The sequence below is a fragment of the Ptychodera flava genome, chromosome 20 (genome assembly GCF_041260155.1).
Source record: "Ptychodera flava strain L36383 chromosome 20, AS_Pfla_20210202, whole genome shotgun sequence".
Taxonomy (NCBI): domain Eukaryota; kingdom Metazoa; phylum Hemichordata; class Enteropneusta; family Ptychoderidae; genus Ptychodera; species Ptychodera flava.
This window is the reverse complement of record NC_091947.1, coordinates 26,365,703-26,389,561: the sequence shown is the minus strand read 5'-3', so window position 1 is coordinate 26,389,561 and position 23,859 is coordinate 26,365,703. Positions and strand designations below refer to the sequence as shown.

General features: G+C 37.5%; 1 protein-coding gene across 1 annotated transcript; it reads left to right on the top strand.

Annotated features, from left to right (window-relative positions):
- Positions 1-5,578: 5,578 nt before the first annotated feature.
- On the top strand, positions 5,579-23,444 carry LOC139120437 (alcohol dehydrogenase [acceptor]-like). The gene is made up of 15 exons (XM_070684839.1): positions 5,579-6,019; positions 6,323-6,388; positions 8,248-8,393; positions 8,649-8,749; positions 9,354-9,403; positions 10,479-10,607; positions 10,879-10,995; positions 12,132-12,224; positions 15,733-15,786; positions 17,245-17,295; positions 19,741-19,835; positions 20,355-20,544; positions 21,972-22,024; positions 22,339-22,506; positions 22,749-23,444. Exons 1-15 carry the CDS (start codon positions 5,792-5,794, stop codon positions 22,876-22,878), a joined length of 1,671 nt encoding a protein of 556 aa, XP_070540940.1. The 5' UTR covers positions 5,579-5,791; the 3' UTR covers positions 22,879-23,444.
- Positions 23,445-23,859: the final 415 nt, after the last annotated feature.

Below are 23,859 nucleotides of genomic sequence, written 5' to 3'. Positions count from 1 at the left end.
CTACAATCCGTCCTATATCTTTCAATTTGCTCGATTCAAAGTTGTGTCTTGAAGTAGAACAATCGAGAGTTCTTTCCTGGTTTCTCCTGATCCTAGGCCTTGATTCTCTTACCGCAACGTTCTTGCAAAGCGCGAAGATACTGACTTGACCAACGTTTGCAAACGTTCTCTCTGCAGGATCTGAAGTACTTAAGACGCATACTCATCGCAGCTCTTGAGCCATCCATGTCACCGACGCTGTTCTCCAGAAATCGTGCTGGTTGTCATCGCAAGAACAGGTTTGGGTGATCACTAGTTGCTCGAAGTCGTCCTCTATATGGCACAATGGTCGGTTGTTCATGAACGTATACACATCGAGCAGAACCTCCTCGAGCTCTTCATATTTAAGTAGAGCTCTTCCTATTGCTTTCAACAGACATCCCTTCATGATGTCGATAAGTCGTTAAAACAATCCAACCCAGCATGGAGAACGTGACATGTTGAATTTCCACATTATACTATGTGTAGTCAAATAGTTGAACAAATCTTCATCCGTTTATAACATCGATAACCATATTTTGGTTGTGATGGAAGCCTTGGCGTTGTTACTCTCTATGACACTTGGTGATCCTCTCCGTGCAACCATAGACTCTCGAGTTTTTCTCGAGAGTCTATGGTGCAACAAACTCCTTCCACTAACACTTTAATTCACTCTCAGGCAGGTCTCTGCAAAGCTGAAGATGCACAGCTCTAGTGCTGGCCCATGTAAACAATGCGATGAAAGCCGTACTGGTCTCATGCTTTTGTGATTCCACATGGGTGGCCCTGAAAAGTCCACACCAGTCAAATCAAATGGTTCTGTGAATTATGTTCTGTAGGTTAGCAAGGGCTGATGTTGCTGGAGCATTAAACACCTTTGCACAATATAATTCACACAGTAGCTGCATTCATGTAGTGTAGATTTGACTATGGATCGTAGCTTTGGGATCCAGTGTTTCTCCCTGACCTCACTCATTGTAGTTGCAACTGCCACGTGCAATGTCTGAGGATGACTGTACTCAATGATACGTCTTGCAAGGGCAGATTTTCTCGGGATGAAGATAGTGTTGTAACCTGGAACTCTGGCACAACATCTCAGTATTCTGACTTGAATACGGTATGTGATGTCGGAAGTCATCTCGTATGTTTGCTGCGGTTTGTTGATCCATACCTTCTCCGATACTGCGATATCGCATTTAGTGAGTGGTTTAACTCGTCTCATCCCCTTACAACTATCTATGAACCGTTTCATATATGATGTTGTGCGTAAAAGCTTCTAGTAGTTGAACTTACTTAGTAGCTCTTATTACCAGACTTGAGGATCATCCTGAGTTGCATCTTCGAGTAGAAATATCACTTCTGTTTTCTTCGTAGACTTTTTCTCTGACTTACCTCCCTCTGGCTCTAAAATCTCTGGTTGAACTGGTCCATTACTTTTAACCTTGAGAGCCATCTTGAATTGGCCCTTGCCTGCGGATAGCACATATCTCAGTTCCGAAAAATGATGCCCGCTGACATCAAAACGTTATTGGCGCATGCGAGAACCGAAATGTAAACAAAGATGTCGTCTGCGGCCGATCAAAACGATAGTCGATAAATTTCTAGGTTTATCCTACTTTCTGAAGAAAACCGAAAGCTTTGGTTTCCAACAAGGACTCGAAACGGACGAAAACGATAATCAAAGGTGCATTGAACGTTTTGAAGAAGTATTGCGATCCTGCCGGGAAAAAACTTTTTCTTGCCGAACCACTCCAGCATATTACATGCGACAAGTTTTATTGTGTATGGTACGTTCCTATGCATGACTGCGGGTGAGGTGTGTTATAAACACATATTGACTGGCCGTGAGGGCAACAGCATACGTTTTTAACCCCTCGGGCCTGTGAGTCACCCAAAAAAAGACTGTTTCCCTTCGGCCTAGGAAAACAATCTGTTTTTGGGGGTGACTCACATTCCCTCGGGTATGCTGTTGCCCTCATGGCCAGTCAATATGTGTATACTGTACTCGGGCAAGATTTCTTACATAGATGCACGACACATACTTGACCAGATATGAACTGAAAATGCTCATGTGTTTCATTATATATTACAGTTGTGTGTAAATGTGTAAATTTAACTTTTGCCACATGTTTGCAACGTCATCTTTCGCACAGTAGTGCAGGAATTTCGGAGTTATATCACTAATTACAAAAGTTCATGAAATTTGCAAATAAGCAGATAATTAACATGCCACTCACAATGTCATCATAATGTTCAGAGATTGTCATCGGTGAAAAGTTTCATGAAATATTTTGCAGTATTTCTTGATATATGTCGACACTGTCATTATTGTTTCCATAGGAAACCGTACAACGAAAAAATGATATTTCATAACTTCATTAATTTGCAACCAAAATCTAATCAGGTCTTTCCATTAGCATATGGTACCTGGCTACCAAATCTAACTTGAATCCGTTTAGGCGTTCTTAAGTGGTAGTTTGAGTCCTCTGCTTACAGCCATTAGGATCATCAGGCAGAGGTTGCTGAGCGTCCATTGGTTGAACATTCTTCAATGTTAGCCTATATGATTTATGCTAGTAAATCAACGGCATCGGACTCAAGCTGAGATTTCAGGATGTCCCTATGAACAGGGGTCAAGCGTTTGAGAAACTATAATAGCGAAAGTTTATAAGGTGACAATTATAAAGGGCCAAACAATGCAGATTTGATGCAGCGGAGATACAGCGATTTAAAAGGTAGAAGCGTGTAAAACAGAATGTTTTAAAAGCCGTGTAGAGTAGCCTGTCTGTGTGGCAACCTTCCCTTTTTTATAGTTATGGACACCCGGCCTCGGCCGGTCACCACACATAACTCATGTCACGTACAGCGACTTTATCGAGTGTTGCTCCGCAGAAAGGAAGCTCAACCCGGATATTAAATACCAGCTACGTTTTAGTGATATCATTATTTCATAATTAAGATTTATTATTTTTAATAATTTCGAAAATGATGTCATATTTTTAGACTATTCACTCATAATTTGCCTGTGGTTGTAGGGTGAAGTCTGACCCCAAAACGAGAAATTGCCAACATTCACGAGAATTCTACCATTTGCTGGTTACATGTGTTTCAACGTGTGGTTGTTCAGCTGGCTCCCAGAGGTAAAAAGTAGAGCATTGATCTAAATGAACGAAGCGGTGCGGGTCCTACCATACAGTACTTGCTGGCCAGTTTGGGTTGATTTGCCATGGAGGCATTCCTGCAAATTCAAAGGTGGTTGTTGTCAAAAGGAAATCTCCCTAAACATTTTGCCTTGTCCAGAACCGCATGCAATTTCTTTGCTTGTGTATGTAGGACTGATCACTATATCATGGTTGGTGCAGTCAAAAGATAACGAATTCTACATTGTACCAATCACAGTGAGTCTCACAACCATCTTCATTATGGGAACACGTCTGGCCTTTGTTTTCTTGAATCAGAGTTATCTTCGTACGAAAGAAAGTGTCGAGTAATTGGCATTCAGAAAAACAGAACGATAGCGATATAAACTTCAACAACAGTTAAGTGTTTTGGAGAAAAAATATTGATCGAATAATGACAGCCGGGAATTTTCTATGGACAAACTCATCGACCTAAATACTAATACACAACAAATAAATTTATTACCTCATTGATAGCAATACACAAATATATAATGTTATCAGAAGAACATATAAGAGGTCAGAGAAAATTGTTCAAATGAAAATCTGTTTTGTAAAATGTCGTTACAATATGTATATCCCGTTACCGGATATTGTAAGTGTAAACTTGGCTTCCGGTTTTGGAAAGTCTTAAAATGAAATAAAATGACGACTTTAGGCCCACAATGTTGCTATCCCTATTACTTTTGCAAAAGAAAAAATAATAATAATCTGACTCAAACTCAATGATTGTGACAAGGATAGGGCTGACATTTTGAACGCCTTGATTCAGTGTTTAACCCAACTTTTCAGAGAAAAATGCGATGAATTTCTTAGGCAAATGTCTAAGTCTTTGCTATCTTTAAAATTTGCTTCGCGAGTGGTATTTTGAAGCCGAGCGATTGCGACATTGCCCTGACAGCATATGTACGACAGTAAAACGTTCCCCGCTCTCCTCGCCCACGCTATCGACTATTCGATACGATTGACTATGCCCGCGGCGTATTGATTTTATTCCATAAGTAGTCCAAAAATTAAAATTCAAAGATGGAATCGCGTAAGAAAATTACATTGATTTTGCAAAAATAACCCTTGGCCTGTGCACGTGATAAGTATATTATTCTTCGTTCAGCTTGGAAAATACTAATGGTGTAATGTCCGTATCACCATGAGTCAAAGACAAGTGGTGACAATGTCATATTTCTGCTCGCTGAGCGAAGAAAAATATTAGGGAATAACATAAGGTTATACCGGGATTTATGTTCGAGTGCATCGTGCAGCAGAGGTATTGTCTGAGACGCGTAGCTTCGAGGATAAAAAGCGATTTACGAGGACATAAATCCCGGTATTTTGTGAATAACCTTATTATTATGTACCCTTTTTATTCAAATTTTACCGGGAAAGAGTCAAAATTAAAGCACTTTTTGAAAATGCCCGTCACGAACTGCACTGAGCAATCTCGGTCCCACTGAGCGCTCAGGAGGAAATTCCAACCAGCGCAGCGCAGTTCATAGGTTTAGATTTGACCACTATTAACTTCGTGAAGTACTGAATGTTTAGAAGTATATTCTTTATTAAAAATTTAAAACCATCCCTCCTTTTCCCCGCGTTGACGTAAAGGTATTTTGAGGTCAAAGGTCAAATAATGTCCAATAACACCGTAAGCTATTGTACTTTGCGTCGAGGTTATTGGACTCCGCGCCCTCTGATACCTAAACTTACGGTATGACGAAACTCCATAGGTTATAGACGCACGTGTATAATTATAATGTGGGGTAGATAATCATGCCATCGATTTCTGATTCAGGTTATAAGTTCTAAACTTTCATCCAGAGACAATAACCAAATGTCGTTAATTCATTTGACGCTACTGTCAGGGCAACCACAGGTATGGTAGAGTGGTTATAAACTAAATGCACTTACTATTCAACACATAACTGTAAACAGCTCATCAATGCAAACTGATGATCAGACTTAAATAGCTCCTGTGGATTTCATTCACACGTAAACCATACTGAGGTCAACTTACACTAAACGTTAGATGATCATATATTATTAATATGAACTCGGCATTATAAAAAAGTGATCGGGGCTAATGTGCAGCATCTCGGAAGCTATTATCCAGTTGGTTAGCTGAATCTATTACCGTTATCATTAGATTACACACAATACACTCCCTTAGTTGCTGTGAATAGTCAACGGAGTTATCGTAATCAACTGCATGAGTAATTGCATATTTGTCGACCACTTTTCTAGAAAAGAGTTGATGGCTTTCCGAAATAATCATTCACGTTAGAATTTTGACTGGTGGGCTACTCAACTGTCAATTTTATAAAAAGAATGATGCATCACGTGTCAAGCTAGATGTCATGAACTTTGCACTGTTCTGTGTGTCTTAGCTTACACAGCTTGTCAAGATATACCGAAGTATGAGACAAAGGGTCAGTCGTCACTGAACCATCCAACAATAAGCGTACATACAGCTGCCAGGTCAGACGGACAAAAACGTTCAGTCACTGCAAGACAATTGACCTTGCTGTCATTATCAAAGGTCGCAGTGTTTACAGTGCCAGTGCGTCATCGGTTGCCAATGCCTGACCTTTGAACGAACACCCATGCAAACAGTTGCTCACAACATGGCTGCTAATAAAGAAAGCAACGTCTATGATTATGTTATTATTGGCGCTGGCAGTGCAGGTTGTGTTCTCGCGAACCGGTTGACAGAGGACGAGGACATCAGTGTTCTACTGTTGGAGGCCGGCCCCGATGATACCAAGTCGGAAATTCATACACCATCCATGGTGAGATGTCTTTTGAACTCAGAGATCGACTGGTCATATCAGGTAAGGCATGCCCTCCCTGAACCCTTTTCAAAGGCCAGGAGCATACACTTACTATGAACAGTAATAAAGTAAAAAGTGTACTCAGCTACCGTGCAGTCCGAAGACAACCGTTCAGGATTACATTACTGGTGCTGGGTCAGGTTGGGTCATAAATTCTGTTTGAGACCTATGAGGATCGGGAAGTTCGAAAGGTTAAAATTTCCCGGAGTCGCTCGGTAATTTACGTCAAGTCTCTGTATTGTTCATGGCATTTGAGAAAGTTTTGTCAAATTACAATGGATCGCATTCGCTCTCATTTTGCAGACTGTTCCACAGAAACACGCTTGCCTTGCTATGAAAGATCAACGCTCTAATTGGAACAAAGGGAAGGTAAGACGGCTAAAATTTGTCACAAACGAAACGTTAGGAGCAGAATCATATTAGTATGAGACGTGAAAAGTAGATCATACATGTAAGTAACACTTAGAAGATGATTGGTCAAATGATTTCGGAGAGAACTGTAAGAGTAGAAAATGAAAGAATGCAAAATAATAAATCTCAGAATAAATTGTCATTGTCGGACCATACTTCTTTTCTCGACGGGCGTATTGACGACCTTGTGACCTTCTCCATTTAGGGGTTAATTTATGAGTCTACATCTTATCGATGATCTTTGCCTACGCGTTTTTTTTATTGTATTATCGTGTCTGTACTTTTTGACGAAGCTTTGTTTTATATTTGTAACGAAAATGTAGTTCATAAAGACAGGCGTTACCAAATCTTCTTGGATAACACATACTTAACTAGGGCTTTCAGTTGATTCTATTTAAATAAAGCTTTGCATAGAATAATTAACAGTTATAAGTACATGAGAAATTAAACATTTGTCCAGTTGTGCCATACGGAAAACATGAGAGTGCGCGATGGATGAACAATGCTGATTGGATACCTTCCATTTTCGTAAATGTTTCATCTGTAATTCTGTCTCACCATTTCAAAAGACATGTTTTCCAAATACTTTACATGTCCAGGAATGAGAAATGATATGTTAATCGTGAAAATGACCTGGAATGTATGGCGACTTCGTGACCGGAACATCAATCGCGCTCTACTTTCCCACTGAAACTACTTTGAAAATGAACATTTTAAGTCCAGTGCCATTACTTTGCATTTTGAGGTTACGGCGATCCAAGTATCTGTAAAAGGGCTCTGAATCATAATGTAAGATTTATTGAATGTGATTATAGAGTTGGTGAGAAATGACAGTGCCGCTGGAGTGAGGTTGATGACATTGATGTTTTTTAATCAGTAACAGTTTGTACATATCATAACTAGGGTTTCTAGAGCCCAAAATGTGAACGAATCATATTTTTCGGAAATGTGACTAAAATTGCCATTTCTGATTAAAGTTTGTCTTAAAGGCCAATAAAACTGATTTTATTATGGAATCAGCGATACTTTTTAAACAGAAGAGCCCAAATTTGAACGAATCAAATTCATAAATTTGATTAAAATGTACAATTTTTACAAAATTCTTGTCATTAAAGTAAAGGGACAATGCCGCTTTTTAAAAACCTTTTTGTGATATCAAGAAACCATGGGGTACTTGCATAAAGTCACTTAGTGTACAAAATGACGACGGTACATAACTGCAAAGTGTCAGAAGTTAGCCCTTTGCTGATAGGAAGTGGATGAATTTGTTTGTGACCTCTCGACAAAATGGACTTTTCCTTTTCAAACCTACTTTCCTATTACAAATAAACTTTGCAATTTAAGGAAAAGCTGCTATCCTTGTCTACATCAAAGGCATCGCTTTTTCGCCCTTTGAGATTTCGTTACAAAACCTTGCATGAGGTCCAAACTTTTGTAAAAGTGTATGTTCAGTTATGTAACGTGGCTGTGCCCGGAAGTTAATTTCTTATACAAGCCGTTCAATGTTTCACTGAATGTTTTATTTTTCAGCCTGCAAGCAGAGTTGAGATTGTGCATAGTTGATTAATATTTCAGCATATTTCGAGAAGTCAAACAACACGAACTACTCTTCATACATTCAAACAAAATTCAAAAAAAGGTGTGAAAAGAGCGACTGTGTCCCTCTAAGACTGCATTTAGGAACCAATACCGTTTTTGCGTAAAATTTGCTTCTCACACGCTCCCCTAGAATTCAGATTAAAGCCCCTGTCTCTTGGAGTATTTGAATGATCTTTTATAAATTAACCATCCAAGAAGATGAATAAATGTTTCCTTAGGTTGTCGGAGGATCAAGCAGTATAAATATGCTGAAGTATGTGAGAGGCTGCAAAGAAGACTTTGATTCCTGGGAACGACTTGGAGCTGAAGGATGGAGCTATGATAAAATATTTCCATATTTTTTGAAATCAGAAAACAACACTAGGTGAGTTTTTAGAGGACGACAGAAAGCGGTGATAAAATTTGAAGCGGAGGAAATAGTCACTTTTTCCACTAACAGCAAACCGGGTTTGGAAGTTCGTGTGCTATGATAACCAAACGCAAGCAGACACAATTCTTTAGGCACACTGGCCTTTTGACACCTCTATATATGTTGTTACTTCAATCAACACTATTAGTCTTCATTTCAGACATAAAATATTCTGGCCACCCTGTAATGTTGTATCATTTTTATTTACAGTGAAAGTCACGTCGAATCTGGTTATCATTCCAAAGGAGGGTTGCTGACCATATCTAGCGGCTCAATTAAGAGCAAATTCAGCGAAACCGTACTGGAGGGAGGTAATACACAGAGTACACCCATCCTTTGTATCATCCAGAGGTGCTTTTAGATGGCTTCAAAGCAGGTTCTATATGGCATGCGTTCCTATAATATTCGTTAAATTTGTGTACTACATAGAGTTAGCAGACCATTTCTTTGGTCTCGCTGCCAGAACTTATTTTCCGGACAATTATTGTGTCTTTACTGACAATGTTTTCTTTAGAAATGTGCCACAGAAATATGATAACATTTTTCTTAATATTGCTAAATAGCAATTGATATAGTATTTGACGAAACACCTGAAAAACATTGAGCCACATCCTCCGCAGGATAGACATCAGTGCTTGTCATAAAGTACTTTTCATGGTGAATAATTACAAATATATCCCTCCGAAAGTGTTGGCTGCACTTGCAGCTTACATGGACCCCAACCACATAGCCCTGATATTTTCACAGCCTTGCCCTTTTGAGAATGCTGTAATTGTACTTTGATTTCTGAATGTATACGCTTAACTGATGCCGGCAATTATCATTTATTGCAACTTTCAAGTTTCAACATACACACCCCCTTTTTTGTACAAGCTACTGGTCGACTGATTTCGTCTTTTTGTGTGACATTTTCAGCGAGTGAAATAGGATTCAAGATACAAGATGTCAGCAACTGTGCTGATCCGGTAAGAAAGTAGGCATGACCGGGGCATATATATGTAAATGGCATTAGTTATTTCTGTTCCAAATTTTATGTCGGACATGAAATTAAGGACTATAATGTCATTTTAACAGAGGTAAGGGACACAGAGAACCCTCTGGCACACATGCTTGCAAAATATCTCTCTCTGTGCTTGACTGTCTGTCTGTCTATGTCTGTCTGTCTGTCACACACACACACACACTCTCTCTCTTTCTTCTCTCTCCTGTGACACAGACTCTCAAAAACAGTATAGATGCACAGGCACAGACAAAAACACATACACTACATTCAATCGTGCATTCATTGAATGCTTATTTTAGGTGACAATTACATCATGGACAATAGATAAATATAAAAAAATAATAATGTAATACAAGATGTGTATGATGGTGTATATAGAGCAAAGTGCAAGAATCAAAAATATGTTTTGCTGGTTTAACTTTATCTCGGAGTACATACGCATTAAAAGCAATACGGTAAAACTAAATTGAAGAACATTGGTGTAATATAAGAAAATGACAAAGCGATGAAGAATGTGCACCATATTCACACACATACACACACAAATATATATATATATATATATATATATATATATATATATATATATATATATATATATATATATATATATATATAATACAATCTGATGACTTATACAACTGGGTAGTTCAAAGTCCGTCTTGCTTCCAATCCCATATATATATATATATATATATATATATATATATATATATATATATATATATATATATATATATATATATATATATATATATATATATATATATATATATATATATATATATATATAACGATTGGAACTAATTTGGGATAATGGATTTTCATATTTTTCAAATTTCTCAAAAGTGTTAGGTACCGTATACCTGAATGTTGCTATATTACAAAATACTCATAAAAACAAGTGTGAAGACATGACTCAATGGGACAATAGGTAAATAATAATCTGAAATCTCATTGACAGGCGATATATTAGTTTACCGCCTCTACATTCCAGAATTTACATAAATTTAAATCTGTTCACTCATTTTACGCAGGTTAGTTTCGGACGCAGACAGTACACTGTGGAGGACGGAAAACGCTGCAGTACATCCGTTGCTTTCCTAAACCAGGACGTAAGGGGAAGAGCAAATTTGAAAATCTGGACTGATGCTCTCGCAACCAAAGTAAGCTACTAGCAAGCCGTGAAGATGAATTTTGCAGACAAGATTTGATAGCAGACTAATCTTGTGCGATGCTGTGATTTGGTGCTGGAACGACGAGTGCAGAATACACTAACTTTTATGAACAACGAAAAAGCAAGAATCGCACTGCAATTTTTATTCGTGGCTATCTTGTTTCTTCTGATTATCATCAGAGCTCTTGAGCTCTTAATGAATCTATTCCCTTGAAGATTATCATTTTCTTACTGATTGTGTTTGCATTTCTTATTTTGAGATCGTGTTTCGGGACAAAAGGGCGACATCCGTGGAAATTCTGAAAAATGACGAGAAGGACACAGTCCATGTGCGCAAGGAGGTCATTCTGTCAGCAGGATCCGTAGGGTCACCACAGGTAAAAGTATAGGATAAAGCCCGAGTACGAGGGCTCTTCTGCTATATAAAGTCCAACCCAACGATAAAATGTCGAGGCCGCAGGCCGAGACATTTTATCGTAGGGTTGGACTTTATATACCAGAAGAGCCCGAGTACGAGGGTTTTATCCGACTTAAACTATCGCCCCTAACTGATATATTTTCGTTTTCAATGTGTTTACGTCAACCGTCACCTTTGTCAATGTAACATGTTTAGGATATGAATTAAAACTTTTATTTGTGAAATAGCCTTCCAATGTAATGGAACATCCTATAAATGCCCTAGGGTACATCATATAAATGCCCTAGGGCACAGCAGATTTTATGTTGCAGCTGGTTTCCGCTGTGTTACCAAATTTGAATATTAAAACGTACCAGATGTCTACAGAATATGACATGTTCACTTTTGATTGGACAGTACTTTACTACAGCGCTGTCATTCGTTTCTGGAATTTGGTGACCAAGGCTTTATGAGTAGATAAAACACCCTGAATTGAGCACTCTGATTGGTCAATCAACAGTAGATAGTTTTTAAGCTCGATTTACTGTTAATTATATGAACTGGTACAATAATTCTTTAAAAGTCCATTAAAAGTTAACATACCCTGATCATCATGTGATCCAAATCGCTAATCGTGCAGCATCTAAAAAACGTGTAGATGGGAAGATAAGCGGTAGTGATGAGACGACTTATGAGGAAGGATTACTACAATTTCTGCGAGCACAGACGCACAAGGACAAGTTTCGTTCGCATTAAAGGGATACAGTCTACGGAACTGCGCTCAAAGATCGCATAGGACCCATACTACCCACGTAAACCCTATTAGGTACGATGGTGATTGACGAAAGTTAAAACATGTCTGTCATAATCTACATCGTTTAATTTAAATGTTGCAGCTATGATGATGAGGTGCATCTACATATCGTGCACGAAATACATTGTTTGTAAACAAGCACAGGCGCAGTTCCAGCGACTGTCTCCTTTTAGTGTGGTGTCAGTGACTTTCCCCAGGGATCTTTTACATTTTTGGGTTCTACTTTGATCTTCTTCGTTGAAATTCGTTGTCCAAAATTTTTCATTTAACATTTATTTTTAATTTAATTATTCTCACCACAGCTCCTGATGTTGTCAGGCATAGGTCCTAGGGTGCATCTGGAATCACTAGGAATTCCCGTATTGTGTGGCCTCCCAGTCGGTGAAAACTTGCAGGTAAATGATGACCCATTGACATTTAACAAATTATGTATCAGAGCCATTTCAGACGAAACGTTAAGTGCCCATAAAAACACTTCATACGGTGTGGAGAACTGTCGAATTAGGCAAATCAATAGTTGTAACAACGTGCATATGCTTGTCTTGTCTCTGAGTGTTTATTGCTGTGTGTCATTGACCTTTTTATCCGACAACCTTGCGTTAATTTCAGTGGACGCAAAACAAAGAATTCACTTACTCTGGCCTCATTGAACATGTAACAAGTCACCTTTCGAAATTTTCAATGTCAGAAATTAACCACCCATACATTTTAAATGCAAAGAGTTCTGCAGATAGTCCAAAGTATTTTTCGGAGCGTGGCTAGGTAATAGTAGTTTGACTTGAATATAATCTAATTGTAAGCTTTTTGTTGTTGACATAGTGTAGTTGAAATGTTTCATCCTAAAAGTGTAATTTCATCGGGTGAAAAGATGTCTACAAAAGAAGATACAGACAAAAATGAAAAAAAAATAAGATAAGATTACTTTCCATCTTTTGTAAAAGATGAATAGTAATCTTATTTAATTTTACAAAATAAACAAACAAAAATACATATATACATACATACATACATACATACATACATACATACATACATACATACATACATTTTATTTTATTTATTTATTTTATTTATTGATAATGACTTCCACAGCCGAGGCCATTTATGGAAGACTGTTAGTAAAAATACAGATACAGAGTTAAAACATAAAGACAAGACGAACAAACTTTAAGAAATACTGAGAAAACAATGTTTTAAAGCATTTTTAAAACCATTTAAATTTACAGAAAGAGGATCAATGTCATTGTATTCGTTTAAAAGCAAATTAAATTGTCTCGGTATTCTACTAAAAAGTCACGAACACAATTAACTCTACCAAATGGCACATGAAACAAAGTAGTACGCCGAGTTGAAAACCTTGGTACATGAAGACTAAAAAATGAAGCTAAAGCATTAACATTAAACTTCGCATTTATGCATTTATATAAAAATATATGATCAAAAATAGTCCTCCTTGACTTTAATGACTGTAAATTGTAAATATTGCACAACGAGTCAATGTCATCACTGTAAAAACCAGTAATTCTTTTATGAAGAAATGTTAAAAATTTATGCTGTACTCTTTCAATTCTATCAGACTGGTGTTTACTTATACTGCTCCAAATAACAGAAGCATATTCAAGCTTAGACCTTACCAAGGTAAAGTACAATAATTTTAAAACGCGGTCACTGTTAATACAATGGCTATTCCTCATAATAAAACCGAGAGCTTTTCTAGCACCTTGAATCATGTTATTTACATGGTCACAAAAATATAATCTTTGGTCAATAATAACACCGAGATCTCTCATGCTACTGACTCTACTCAATGCATGAGTGTCGAGTTTGTAAGGGAAAATATGAACATTTCTTTTCAATGAAACAGTAAGAACTTTACATTTAGTAGGATTAAGATTCAATAACCAAGTGTCGGACCAGCTGACAATTCTATCGATATCAGATTGCAGCATTAAAGAGTCATTATCCGAATTAATGATACGATAAATCTTCATGTCATCGGCAAAAAGTATCGAATCTGACACGATTATCAGAGATGTCATTAATGAAAAGAATAAATAAAAGTGGACCAAGGTGAGAACCCTGAGGAACGCCCGAAAGGACGGGAGTCCACTCAGAAAAAGCATTTTTTATATTCACTCTGTGTAACCTGTTATCAAGATATGAATTAAACCATTTCAGATAAGTGCCCTGGACACCAAAAGAAGTCAACTTATGAAGTAATAGTTTATGATTTATACTATCGAATGCTTTAGCAAAATCTGTATATATGATATCACATTGTGATTTGCTGTTAACTGCTGAGAGGAGATCTTTCATAAGAATAGATAAATTAGTGATACAAGATCTACCTGAAACAAAGCCATGCTGATTAGTAGATATGGAATTGGAAACATGATGTGAGAGTTGTCTGTGAACTATCTTTTCAAAGATTTTAGACAGACATGGTAAAATGGAAATCGGCCGGTAATGTTCAACTTTTGAACGACTTCCTAATTTGAAAATAGGGATAATGTTTGCACGTTTCCAGATATCAGGAAAAATCCCCTCTTTAATAGACCTATTGAATAAGATGGTAATTGACATAGCAAGTTCATTTGCACATTCCCTCAAAAACATATTGGGAATGTCATCACTTCCTATAGCTTTGCTGGTGCTAATGCAAAGCAACTCTTTTCTGACATATCGACATCAATATCAATAGAAAATTGGTCGTCAATTATAGTAGCAACATCGGGAATATCAGCAGCAATATTGTTATTGAAAACTGAATTGAAAAATTTACAAAACAAATTGGCCTTTTCAAAATCAGAGCTCGCCTTTAAATCATTATTGTACGTAAGAACAGATGGAAAACCTTTTATACGCTTACGTGACTGCAGCAATGTCCAAAAACGCTTAGGATTGGTTGGTATATCATCTGCAATTGAGTTAATGTAAATAGCATAGTTGTCTTTGACCCCCTTTTTAAAGGAGGACCTAATTTGATTATACCTTTCACGGTTGTGCAAGGATGGATTTTTCTTTAAAGATCTCCAATATGCTTCCTTTGTTTTCAAAAGGTCAAAAACCTCGTCATCAAACCATGGTGGAACTGGTTTTTTCGCATGGATAAGAGGAACGTGATCTTTTAGAGTAGAAAAACAAATGTTATAGAATATATTACACGCGCTATTTAGAGAGTCAGACAACAAAGAACTCCATGGAATGACATGGAGGTCGGCTTTGATGTCATCCCAGTTAGCCCTCTTGAAATTATAGAATTTACGGTGTGTCGGAAAGCCAATGGTAGAATGGTTATACGTGGGAATACTCAATGTAGAGAAGAATGATCAGAATCAAGCAAGTTCTCACCAATATAACTTGGAATGCACTCAAATGAAGACAAAACCAGGTCAAGGACATACATACATACATACATACATACATACATACATACATACATACATACATACATACATACATACATACAGACAGACAGACAGACAGACAGACAGACAGACGAGACAGACAGACAGACAGACAGACGGAGAAAAATGGAAGAAAGACAGAAAGGCATTCATGCCTGCATTCATTCATTCATTCATTCATTCATTCATTCATTCATTCATTCATTCATTCATTCATTCATTCATTCATTCATTCATTCGTTCGTTCATTCATTCGTTCATTCATTCATTCATTCATTCATTCATTCATTCATTCATTCATTCATTCATTCATTCATTCATTCATTCATTCATCCGTCCATCCATCCATCCATTCATCCATCCGTCCATACATGTGTGCCTGAATTATTGTGTAGGTTATTGTGTCTCTTTCATTTACACGTCATATAATGAAGAATTATATTTCACAGTTCAGTGAAAATTAAAATGAGTTTTTTTTGCCTGTATTTTGTGACAGGATCATGTTATGACTATAATAAGATGCAATGCCAGTGATAGAAGCCTTTCTCAGGTATATTCATGATTGCACGGTTGTGAACACTTGTAATGATGACAAAGTTACTAATTTCATAAAATAACCTGAGAAAATTTTAAATTCACATTTAAACTAATAATCGAAGTCGATCGACCAGTCCATGTGCTCAACAGTCCACATAGGAAACATAGTTTACACTCAAGGAGACTCGTTACGATATCCCTATACCACAGACAAATAGAGAAACAGACTAGCAACGCGGCATGTCTTTTGTTCCATGGTCGTCTCGGTAGACTATGGCCTTTTCATATTAAAACGAGCTTCAAAGGTGTTAAACTTTTTGGAGACTTTGTTTGTGGTTGATAATTGCACGAGATTATGCGAAAAATACGACGAGATGGCATCGTGCTGCCAGTCGCGTTGAAGCAATAGTTACTTTGTGAGCTCTCAGGGCAGAAACACTGCTTCACGCCAATCAAAACATAACACGCCAGCAGATTCATAAACATATGTCCTTCCTTGACAAACGTGTAAAAGGCGGTATGACTGACCGTAAACCATTGAGTTAAACCAGACAGACTTTCGAATTTAGTTCAACACACTCATTATATATTCATAAAAATATGAGAGAAATTTTTAAAATGGTAATACTCACTTTCTTGAACCTCAAAACACTCCCGTTTTCGGCAGCACGGCAATTCCGCTCAGCACCACACGACAACAACAACACAAACTTTGCCGAACATACTTTCGCTTGACAATTGGCGAAAATCCGATAATTATCGAATGATGCATGGTCGGCACTCATCGGAAAAGAGAGGCGAGAGCTACCTGAGGTGAGGCTAACATGGATGGGTTACGTAACCGCTTCACGCCTTGAACAATATCCGTTACTAGTCAGTCTGTTTCTCTTTGTCTGTGCCTATACTCATGTGATGAATGTTCGTATGTCCTTCCGTAATACGCTCGTATATAAACCATGCATATACGTGCATGGATACATAAATGCAAAGAAATCATTACTTGTGTTGCTAGTGACTGTTTGAAACAGAAAGGGAAAGAAACAACTTCAGCAACAAGTACAGTTAGCAAAGTAAAACCCTATGTTTGCTAACTCGAGGTTTAGGTGCGCATTGTCGATGGCCTCATTGCATTTATGTATGCCTACCTTCCTACCTACCTACCTACCTACCTACTCGCCTAAACACCTACCAATCGACCGACCGACCGACCGACCTGTCAGTCACTCACTCAGATATCAAATCTTAATGGTTTCTACCCATTAAGTTGTTGTTTAACCCCTTTTAAACCTCAATTTCAACTTCCCCCGTGGAAGTGGCACAATTAAAAAACTTGAGTGCAGAAATTATTTCACATTTTATTCGGGTAACGTAACGTAGGTTTACAATGGAAAAGCTCAGTCTTTAAGCCTCCAATGAAAAGAAAGAAGTAAAGATTTACTGACTACACATTTTTGTCATCTGTTTATCAAAGGATACTGAGAGGACACGTAAGGCTGACGTAGATGGATTTGTCAAGACCGAGGTAAGGTTTCAACTAAAGATGGAGCGTTTGGTTCGTATGCAAAATACTAGCCGTATACTGAACTACAGTAAAGGTGTTCTTAAATGTAGAAACAAGTTTTTCTTAGTAGAATTTCCATATTGTTTATTAAACAGAGGCTGGCTGGGTTTTCCCTCGACGAAGAGGTAAAATTGTTGATGGAAAGGTAGAGCTTACATACTTTATAGCGAAATGGCGCGAAAATATCCCTCGGTGTTTCTTACAGTTACAGGCATCGAATGTCTTAAGAAATTGCCAGCTATTGCCAGATTATGTCACTTTCATTTGAATGACTGAATGATAAATTTCTCGCGCAAGCGTAGTGCTTTCAATCGTTTTCAGAACAGGAAATGATGAAAATTAGACAACGATGTAGTCAAAGTTTGGTCGTTTGTCAATATTTAGTCCTCGCAATGAAGTCTGGGAGAACAATAGATTAGGCCCTGTTCGTCCGCGTATCCGTCCGCCCAAACTAGCTATTACTCAGAAACTCCTGGACCGATTTCATTCAATTTCCGTACAAGGACAATGCATTGTGACATACATATGCATGACAGTCAAATTTGGTATAGCGATAAGATCCAATATGGCCAGCAGGTGGCCATTTAGAAGTTGTTTTCCATGTTTGGAGCATTACGCGGATATGCGCTGACTTATGTCATAAATAAAGTCAGTGTTTTGTGACATACATCATCATGACAATTTGTGTCATGATACGGCCAATAATATGACTGCAAAGCAGTCATTTTGTTACATTTTACATTTTCACGTCCAGGGCCATGTCACACGTATGAAAAGATTTCATTATTGTTAATGCAAAGACTTTGTACCATGATGTATATATGTATATCAACTTGTGTCCCAATATGATACAGTATTGGCACCTGGTGGCCATTCTTTATAATTTTCTATGTCCGGAGATGTTTTGCAGACACGTTGAAACAGTTTGATTTCAATCAATGTGTGTAAAATGAGAATGTGCTTTTTTAATTTACATACGGGTGTCAATTTGTTTTCCGATATGATCAGTGTATAATCATGTATTTCTTGATGCAGCCTATACTGGCCATATGGTCTCTGAGTTACTACTGTGCTATGTATTTTTCAAATACCTGCTTGCCAATCAAGAATAAAGAAAAAGAAAAATAACAAACAAACAAACAAACAAACAAAACTGAGCCAAATTGTCAGCAACGGGGATCAACAGCTTGCAGAATACTTGAACCAGAGGGACTATGTCATTAACGATGACATGTTCAAATCACTTTTAGCTGAAAGTAAAAGACTGAAATTTTTGGTGTCCTGCAAACCGAATCTTATGGATACACGATTTTGCGTGTAACTCTTTCATGTAAACATTCTCTTTCAGTTTCAGAGAGACTGAATCATCCTAAAGAAGCGCAGACAATTTTCAATGATGCGGCACAAGCCTTCTCTCTGTCATTCTATAGTAACGCTTCTAGATCATTTTCAGTTAAGTTTTCTTTTTAGCTCACGCGTGTTAACACGTGAGTTAATGTCGCAGCGATGTCTGTGTATCTTTGTGTCTGTTTGTCTGTGTTTTTGTGTGTGTTCGTCTGTCTGTTAGTGCGATATCTCAAAAACGGCTTGTTGCATCAGGATCAAATCAAGTACATTTTTCTGACTGAGACCGCTCAACACGTTGTAGAGTTCGTGAAGCACTCACGCACGCATGCTCATGGCAAATGGCAAAAGTTTAATTTACAGACAACTGTAATATATACTGAAAACGTGAGCATTTTCATTTCATATCTGTTCATACTCTGTATTACCGGTCGTATAATCTGCTTATAAAGAGAGAACTAGATTGCGAAACTCCATAGTTAACTCTCTACAAACTTTTCTTCAAACAAACATATTGTGAGTTACTTTTAGGGAGCTGATGAAAATTTAAAGGCGGGATGTTTGACATAGTATCAATACATACTACAAGTAAGGGGTTCCGCTCTGGCATCTATGGTTCGCGATATTTCTCGTTTTCCGTTTTCCTGCTGTTTTAGCTATTCTTTTTGTAAGCAAATGAATTTAAATGCACTTGATAATAGAAATATATGGATAAAGTAAGCAAGCGCTGTACTCTCGTCATGTTCGCTAATATACTTGCGCTGTATTTAGATGATGTATGATGAGCGCGATACATCAATCAAGTATTGATGAAAAATTGCCACTAAGGCGCACTCCGCTGTTTTATAGTGGATTCTGACATTAAGTGTTTTTCACGAGTGTACTTTTCAGAGAACAGTTTACATGGTAGGTTTGTCATACCTATCATGCATATTAGTTACATCCATAAGTGTTGGCTAAGTCATAATAAACGTTGGGGATTTCTAATATTACAGAGTATGAATTACTACTTCAAATGATAACTGTCAATTTTATAATCTTACCAAATAATTTCAACAACAGGAAGGACTTCCATGGCCAGATGTTCAGATCATGGGTTTCTCCGGTTACTATTTATTTGGAGGTCACGAAAAGGCTGTTTATAAGTTTAGCGATGAGTGAGTGCTTTTTTATTGTCATCACTGCCCACAGCATAAAGTATTTTGCACGTTCCTGGCACTTTCAAAAGTCTACCGATGACATATATAACTTGTGGAGTTAAGGAGGGGCTCAATTTTTCAATAGATTCAAGAAATGCCTCTGAACAGAGAAACTCTTGTATGAACCCTTATGTACAAAAATGCTCCTTTGTACGATAGCGGATAGCCACATATCCTTTACCTCATCGTACTCCAAAGCAGGCAATTTTGCGACTGGCACTTGACCTTACATTATGATCGATATTAGAATATCCCTTAAGAGGCATTCAATTCGCTGGATAATGTACTTGCCGAAACTGTAACCACAGGACAATGCACTTACTATAATTTACCTTCTCGTAAACGGTCGGATATTCGCTGCAAAATATTTACTTTCAATACTACTTATCACGACAAATTACGTAAATTTAAGGTCGCATCAGGGTTATGTAAGTGGCCTACCGTACTTCTTCGCCTTTGTTCATCTTATGTCAACAGATTTAGTGAGACTCTTGAACACTCAAGCTGTGCTGAAATGGACGCCAGAGAAGGCTATAGTTTTCTTTTGGGACTGCTTCATCCTAAAAGTACCGGTAACGTGAGATTGCACAGTCGTGATCCTCTGGATTATCCAATCATAGATCCTCACTACCTCGAGGACCCGTCTGATATCAAAACGATGATAAAGGTTAGTATCATTGAGCTCATTCCAAATATGCTTGGACAAGTTCCTTGGGTTCAAATGACCTTTTAAGGTCAAAGACGGATAGCTATTAAGGTAGAAAGGGTGATCGTGGCATCCAGAGTCTATCATCCATTGTCTGTGGTCTGTCGTCTTGCTTCTGTCGTCCTTTGTCCTTCGTCAACTTGGACTGGCATTCTTCTGAGGAAATACTGCCCTGAAATATTTTATATTTTATGTGGAAGTCATTCAGGATGACTGTAACTCTGTTTGTCAATATGAAGAGGATATTTTCATATGCAATTATTGCGGGGCTAATTTTATTCTCTTTACCCAAACATTTTTTTTATGATGCTACTTTAATGTCAATTTGCTTTTAAATTTGCGCTGCAGCTTTCTAGGGATGCCCCAATAAAGTTCGATTAAAATTGTGCACATTTTCAGAAAGTGTTTGTACTGTTTCGCTTATTTTTGTTATTTCTATTTATCTTAAACTGCTTGTCCGAACGCAGTAAAATTCTACATGTATTTTGTTCACATAAGGATGGAATTTGCACATGGAGAATTTTCTGCTAATTTTCTCATTTCATCACTTTTACACATACCGCTGGAAGATTGTTTGATAGGGATGCTCTAAATAAATTACTTCAAATTAACAAAAGCTTTGCAAATTTAAACTTTTGAGAATATCTTTTATGTTTGCCTCAACGTTTTCCCGATTGCTTTTTCCCCGAAAATGTTAATCCAGTAGTAATCTAATTTCCGTTCTAGGGTACCACAGGTGACATAAATCGGAAATAATGATAAAATTTGCAAAGGCAGAGCTTATTGGCTCATTTTCTGATTTGTAATCAAAACATTGCGCTGTCTGACTACTTTGACATGAAAATGTGTAGCTTCTTTCCTGTATTTTGTTCATAATGTTTCAAATTTTTCCTCTGTAAAAATTTCGTAGTTTCGTAGTTTTAAGCAATAACCTCATTCAGTTTGGTTCAATTTATGGTTAAAATTCCGCAATGGAAATGTTTTCGTCCAGTTTTCTCATTTTCGCAAGACATTGTTTCCCTTGATACCACTAAGTGTGTCACCTTTAAAATTAATATGTAGCTAGTTTGGGAAACCGTCATTAATATTCATATTTTCAGTATTTTAAATGAGTGATTTGTACATTTTCTCAGTGAAATGTTTATTTACCTTGGTATGTTCACACCAATCAGAATTCCAAAATCACGTTACATAACGGTATGAACATATGGAGACGACCTCTCTTAGTGATTCCAATATTGCAATGTTGTATTAAAGGCCCTTTAAGATATATGATTACATTCAGCAAGAATTCCTGAAAATTCTCAGGAAAGCTGAATCGGCCACTAGGGCGCCTTGTTTTTGCAGAGAGACTAGAAGTAAATGTCATGTGTTGTGTTTTCATTTAGGGTGTGCGTGTTATCCAGAAATTGGTGAATTCTGAAGCTGTGAAAAATTTTGGGTACGTACCCATTTCATATAACAAAGGAAGATAATTATCTATATGGTGATAATTATAGAATTTAATCTTGCCTGGTTAATTGCAGTTTTATGAGACTGTAGTACAGATAAGGTTTGAGATGTTGGGACGTTGAAGAGGGGAAGAGAAGCGCTTGAAATAGTCGAACCCTGATGAAGTACGGAGTACGGATCTATTGAACATATGGGCTCGTTGATAGGCTTTGAGGTAAAGGAGGATACAATAGAGACACACAAAGTGTATATCAGTCAAGTTTGTCTGCGATAGCCCTATTGAAATACACTTTTTCCTTGTAGGATATCACCGGCCTATTTCCAATTCCCGAACTGTCCCCATGAAATGGACTCGGATGAATATTGGGAACACGTCATCCGTCACATTTCTCTCACTTATCATCATGCGGTGGGGACTTGTAAGATGGGAGCAGAGGACGATGTGTCAGCTGTGGTTAACCCGGCCCTGAGGTAATGTATCTCTACCACTGTGTTTCAATTCTATTCGTATCTGATGAGTCGATTTTTTCTGAGCTGAACTGATTATAATGTCAAATTATAAATGGTACATTTTACTGAACAGTAATATTAAATAACATCACACCGAATTTGAAAAGATAATGATTTATAGATTATATTGTAATTTTCAATAAAATAGGTCTAAATTCTAATCATCTTTACCATACACAAGTCTTTCATCGTGTTTCTTTCAGAGTGCGAGGACTGGAAAACGTTCGTGTGGTTGACGCCTCTGTAATGCCTCATCTCACTTCCGGTAATACGAACGCACCAACCATCATGATTGCTGAAAAAGGCGCAGACTTGATTAAGCAAATTATCTGAAGTTATTGTAGTTTTTCAAAATTTAAAATTCTTCTGTTTTCTGATTAATCAGATGTACGTACAAGTCGTCACTTAATCAACGTGAAAATAATTACTGACGGACCCTTATAGACAGAGAAGTTGGTCATTGCTTATCTCACACTTTCCTTTCCGATAGTGATTATTTGGAAAAAAGATAGCGCAACTTCTTTTCAAAGTTTGTTCATATGTCCAAATCGTGCAATAGCCTTTAATTCATGCTGTGCTGGACAGTTTGAATCAAGTCATAGGGAAACATTTTTTGTTTATTTCTCTGGGGACGCATTTTAACACATTGTTCACATTCCGACGTGAAGTCCTCAATGACTATTGACAAAGTAGATTTTTAAAGACACAAAATCAAGTGAAAGACTTTGGTCAGTCAGTTGGTTCGTGTGGTTTATAGGCGGTTTTAAGTGAGTTACTTTGACACATAATTAAGAAACCATCTCGAAATGATTTTCATGTTTCGTATTTTGACGTATCAAAGTTGATTTAGAAAGAATTTAAACTTTCCGTAACAAATTAAAGTGTTTTCCGTTCTATTATGTCGATGTACAAGTTTCATATTCGTGAAAGTAATTTAAATGGAGCTGACTCGTCACATGGTCAAGGTTTGAAAGTCAGCTGACGTATAACACTAGGGAGTCTAGGACTTATTTTTCTCGAGGATATGTACGATTGAACTAACAGTACAGTATTATGATAACGCCCACACCAGTGCAATATCTACCATGTATTGCACCGCAACAGTGCAATATTCAGATGCTGGATGGGAAGTAAGTCAGGCAGCGTGGCCCAGACCTTTTCATTGTTGTGAAGTGTCTAATTGTTTCAATACTATAACTGTGAGGCTTATACTTGTGAAGTGACAAAGTGATCAATCGATTCTGGTACCCCGAGTATTTCGGCTAACAGATGCGAAAATACACCAGGTGAGAAATAGTGAATAACCAAATTAAA

What these genes read in the sequence shown, in the direction of transcription:
- LOC139120437 (XM_070684839.1), top strand. Translation starts at nt 5,792, where the DNA reads ATGCAAACAGTTGCTCACAACATGGCTGCTAATAAAGAAAGCAACGTC. An exon ending in GTGATAGAAGCCTTTCTCAG is followed by an intron (nt 15,787 to 17,244) that starts GTATATTCATGA and finishes TGTTTATCAAAG; the next exon opens with GATACTGAGAGGACACGTAA. An exon ending in GAAGCTGTGAAAAATTTTGG is followed by an intron (nt 22,025 to 22,338) that starts GTACGTACCCAT and finishes TTTTCCTTGTAG; the next exon opens with GATATCACCGGCCTATTTCC.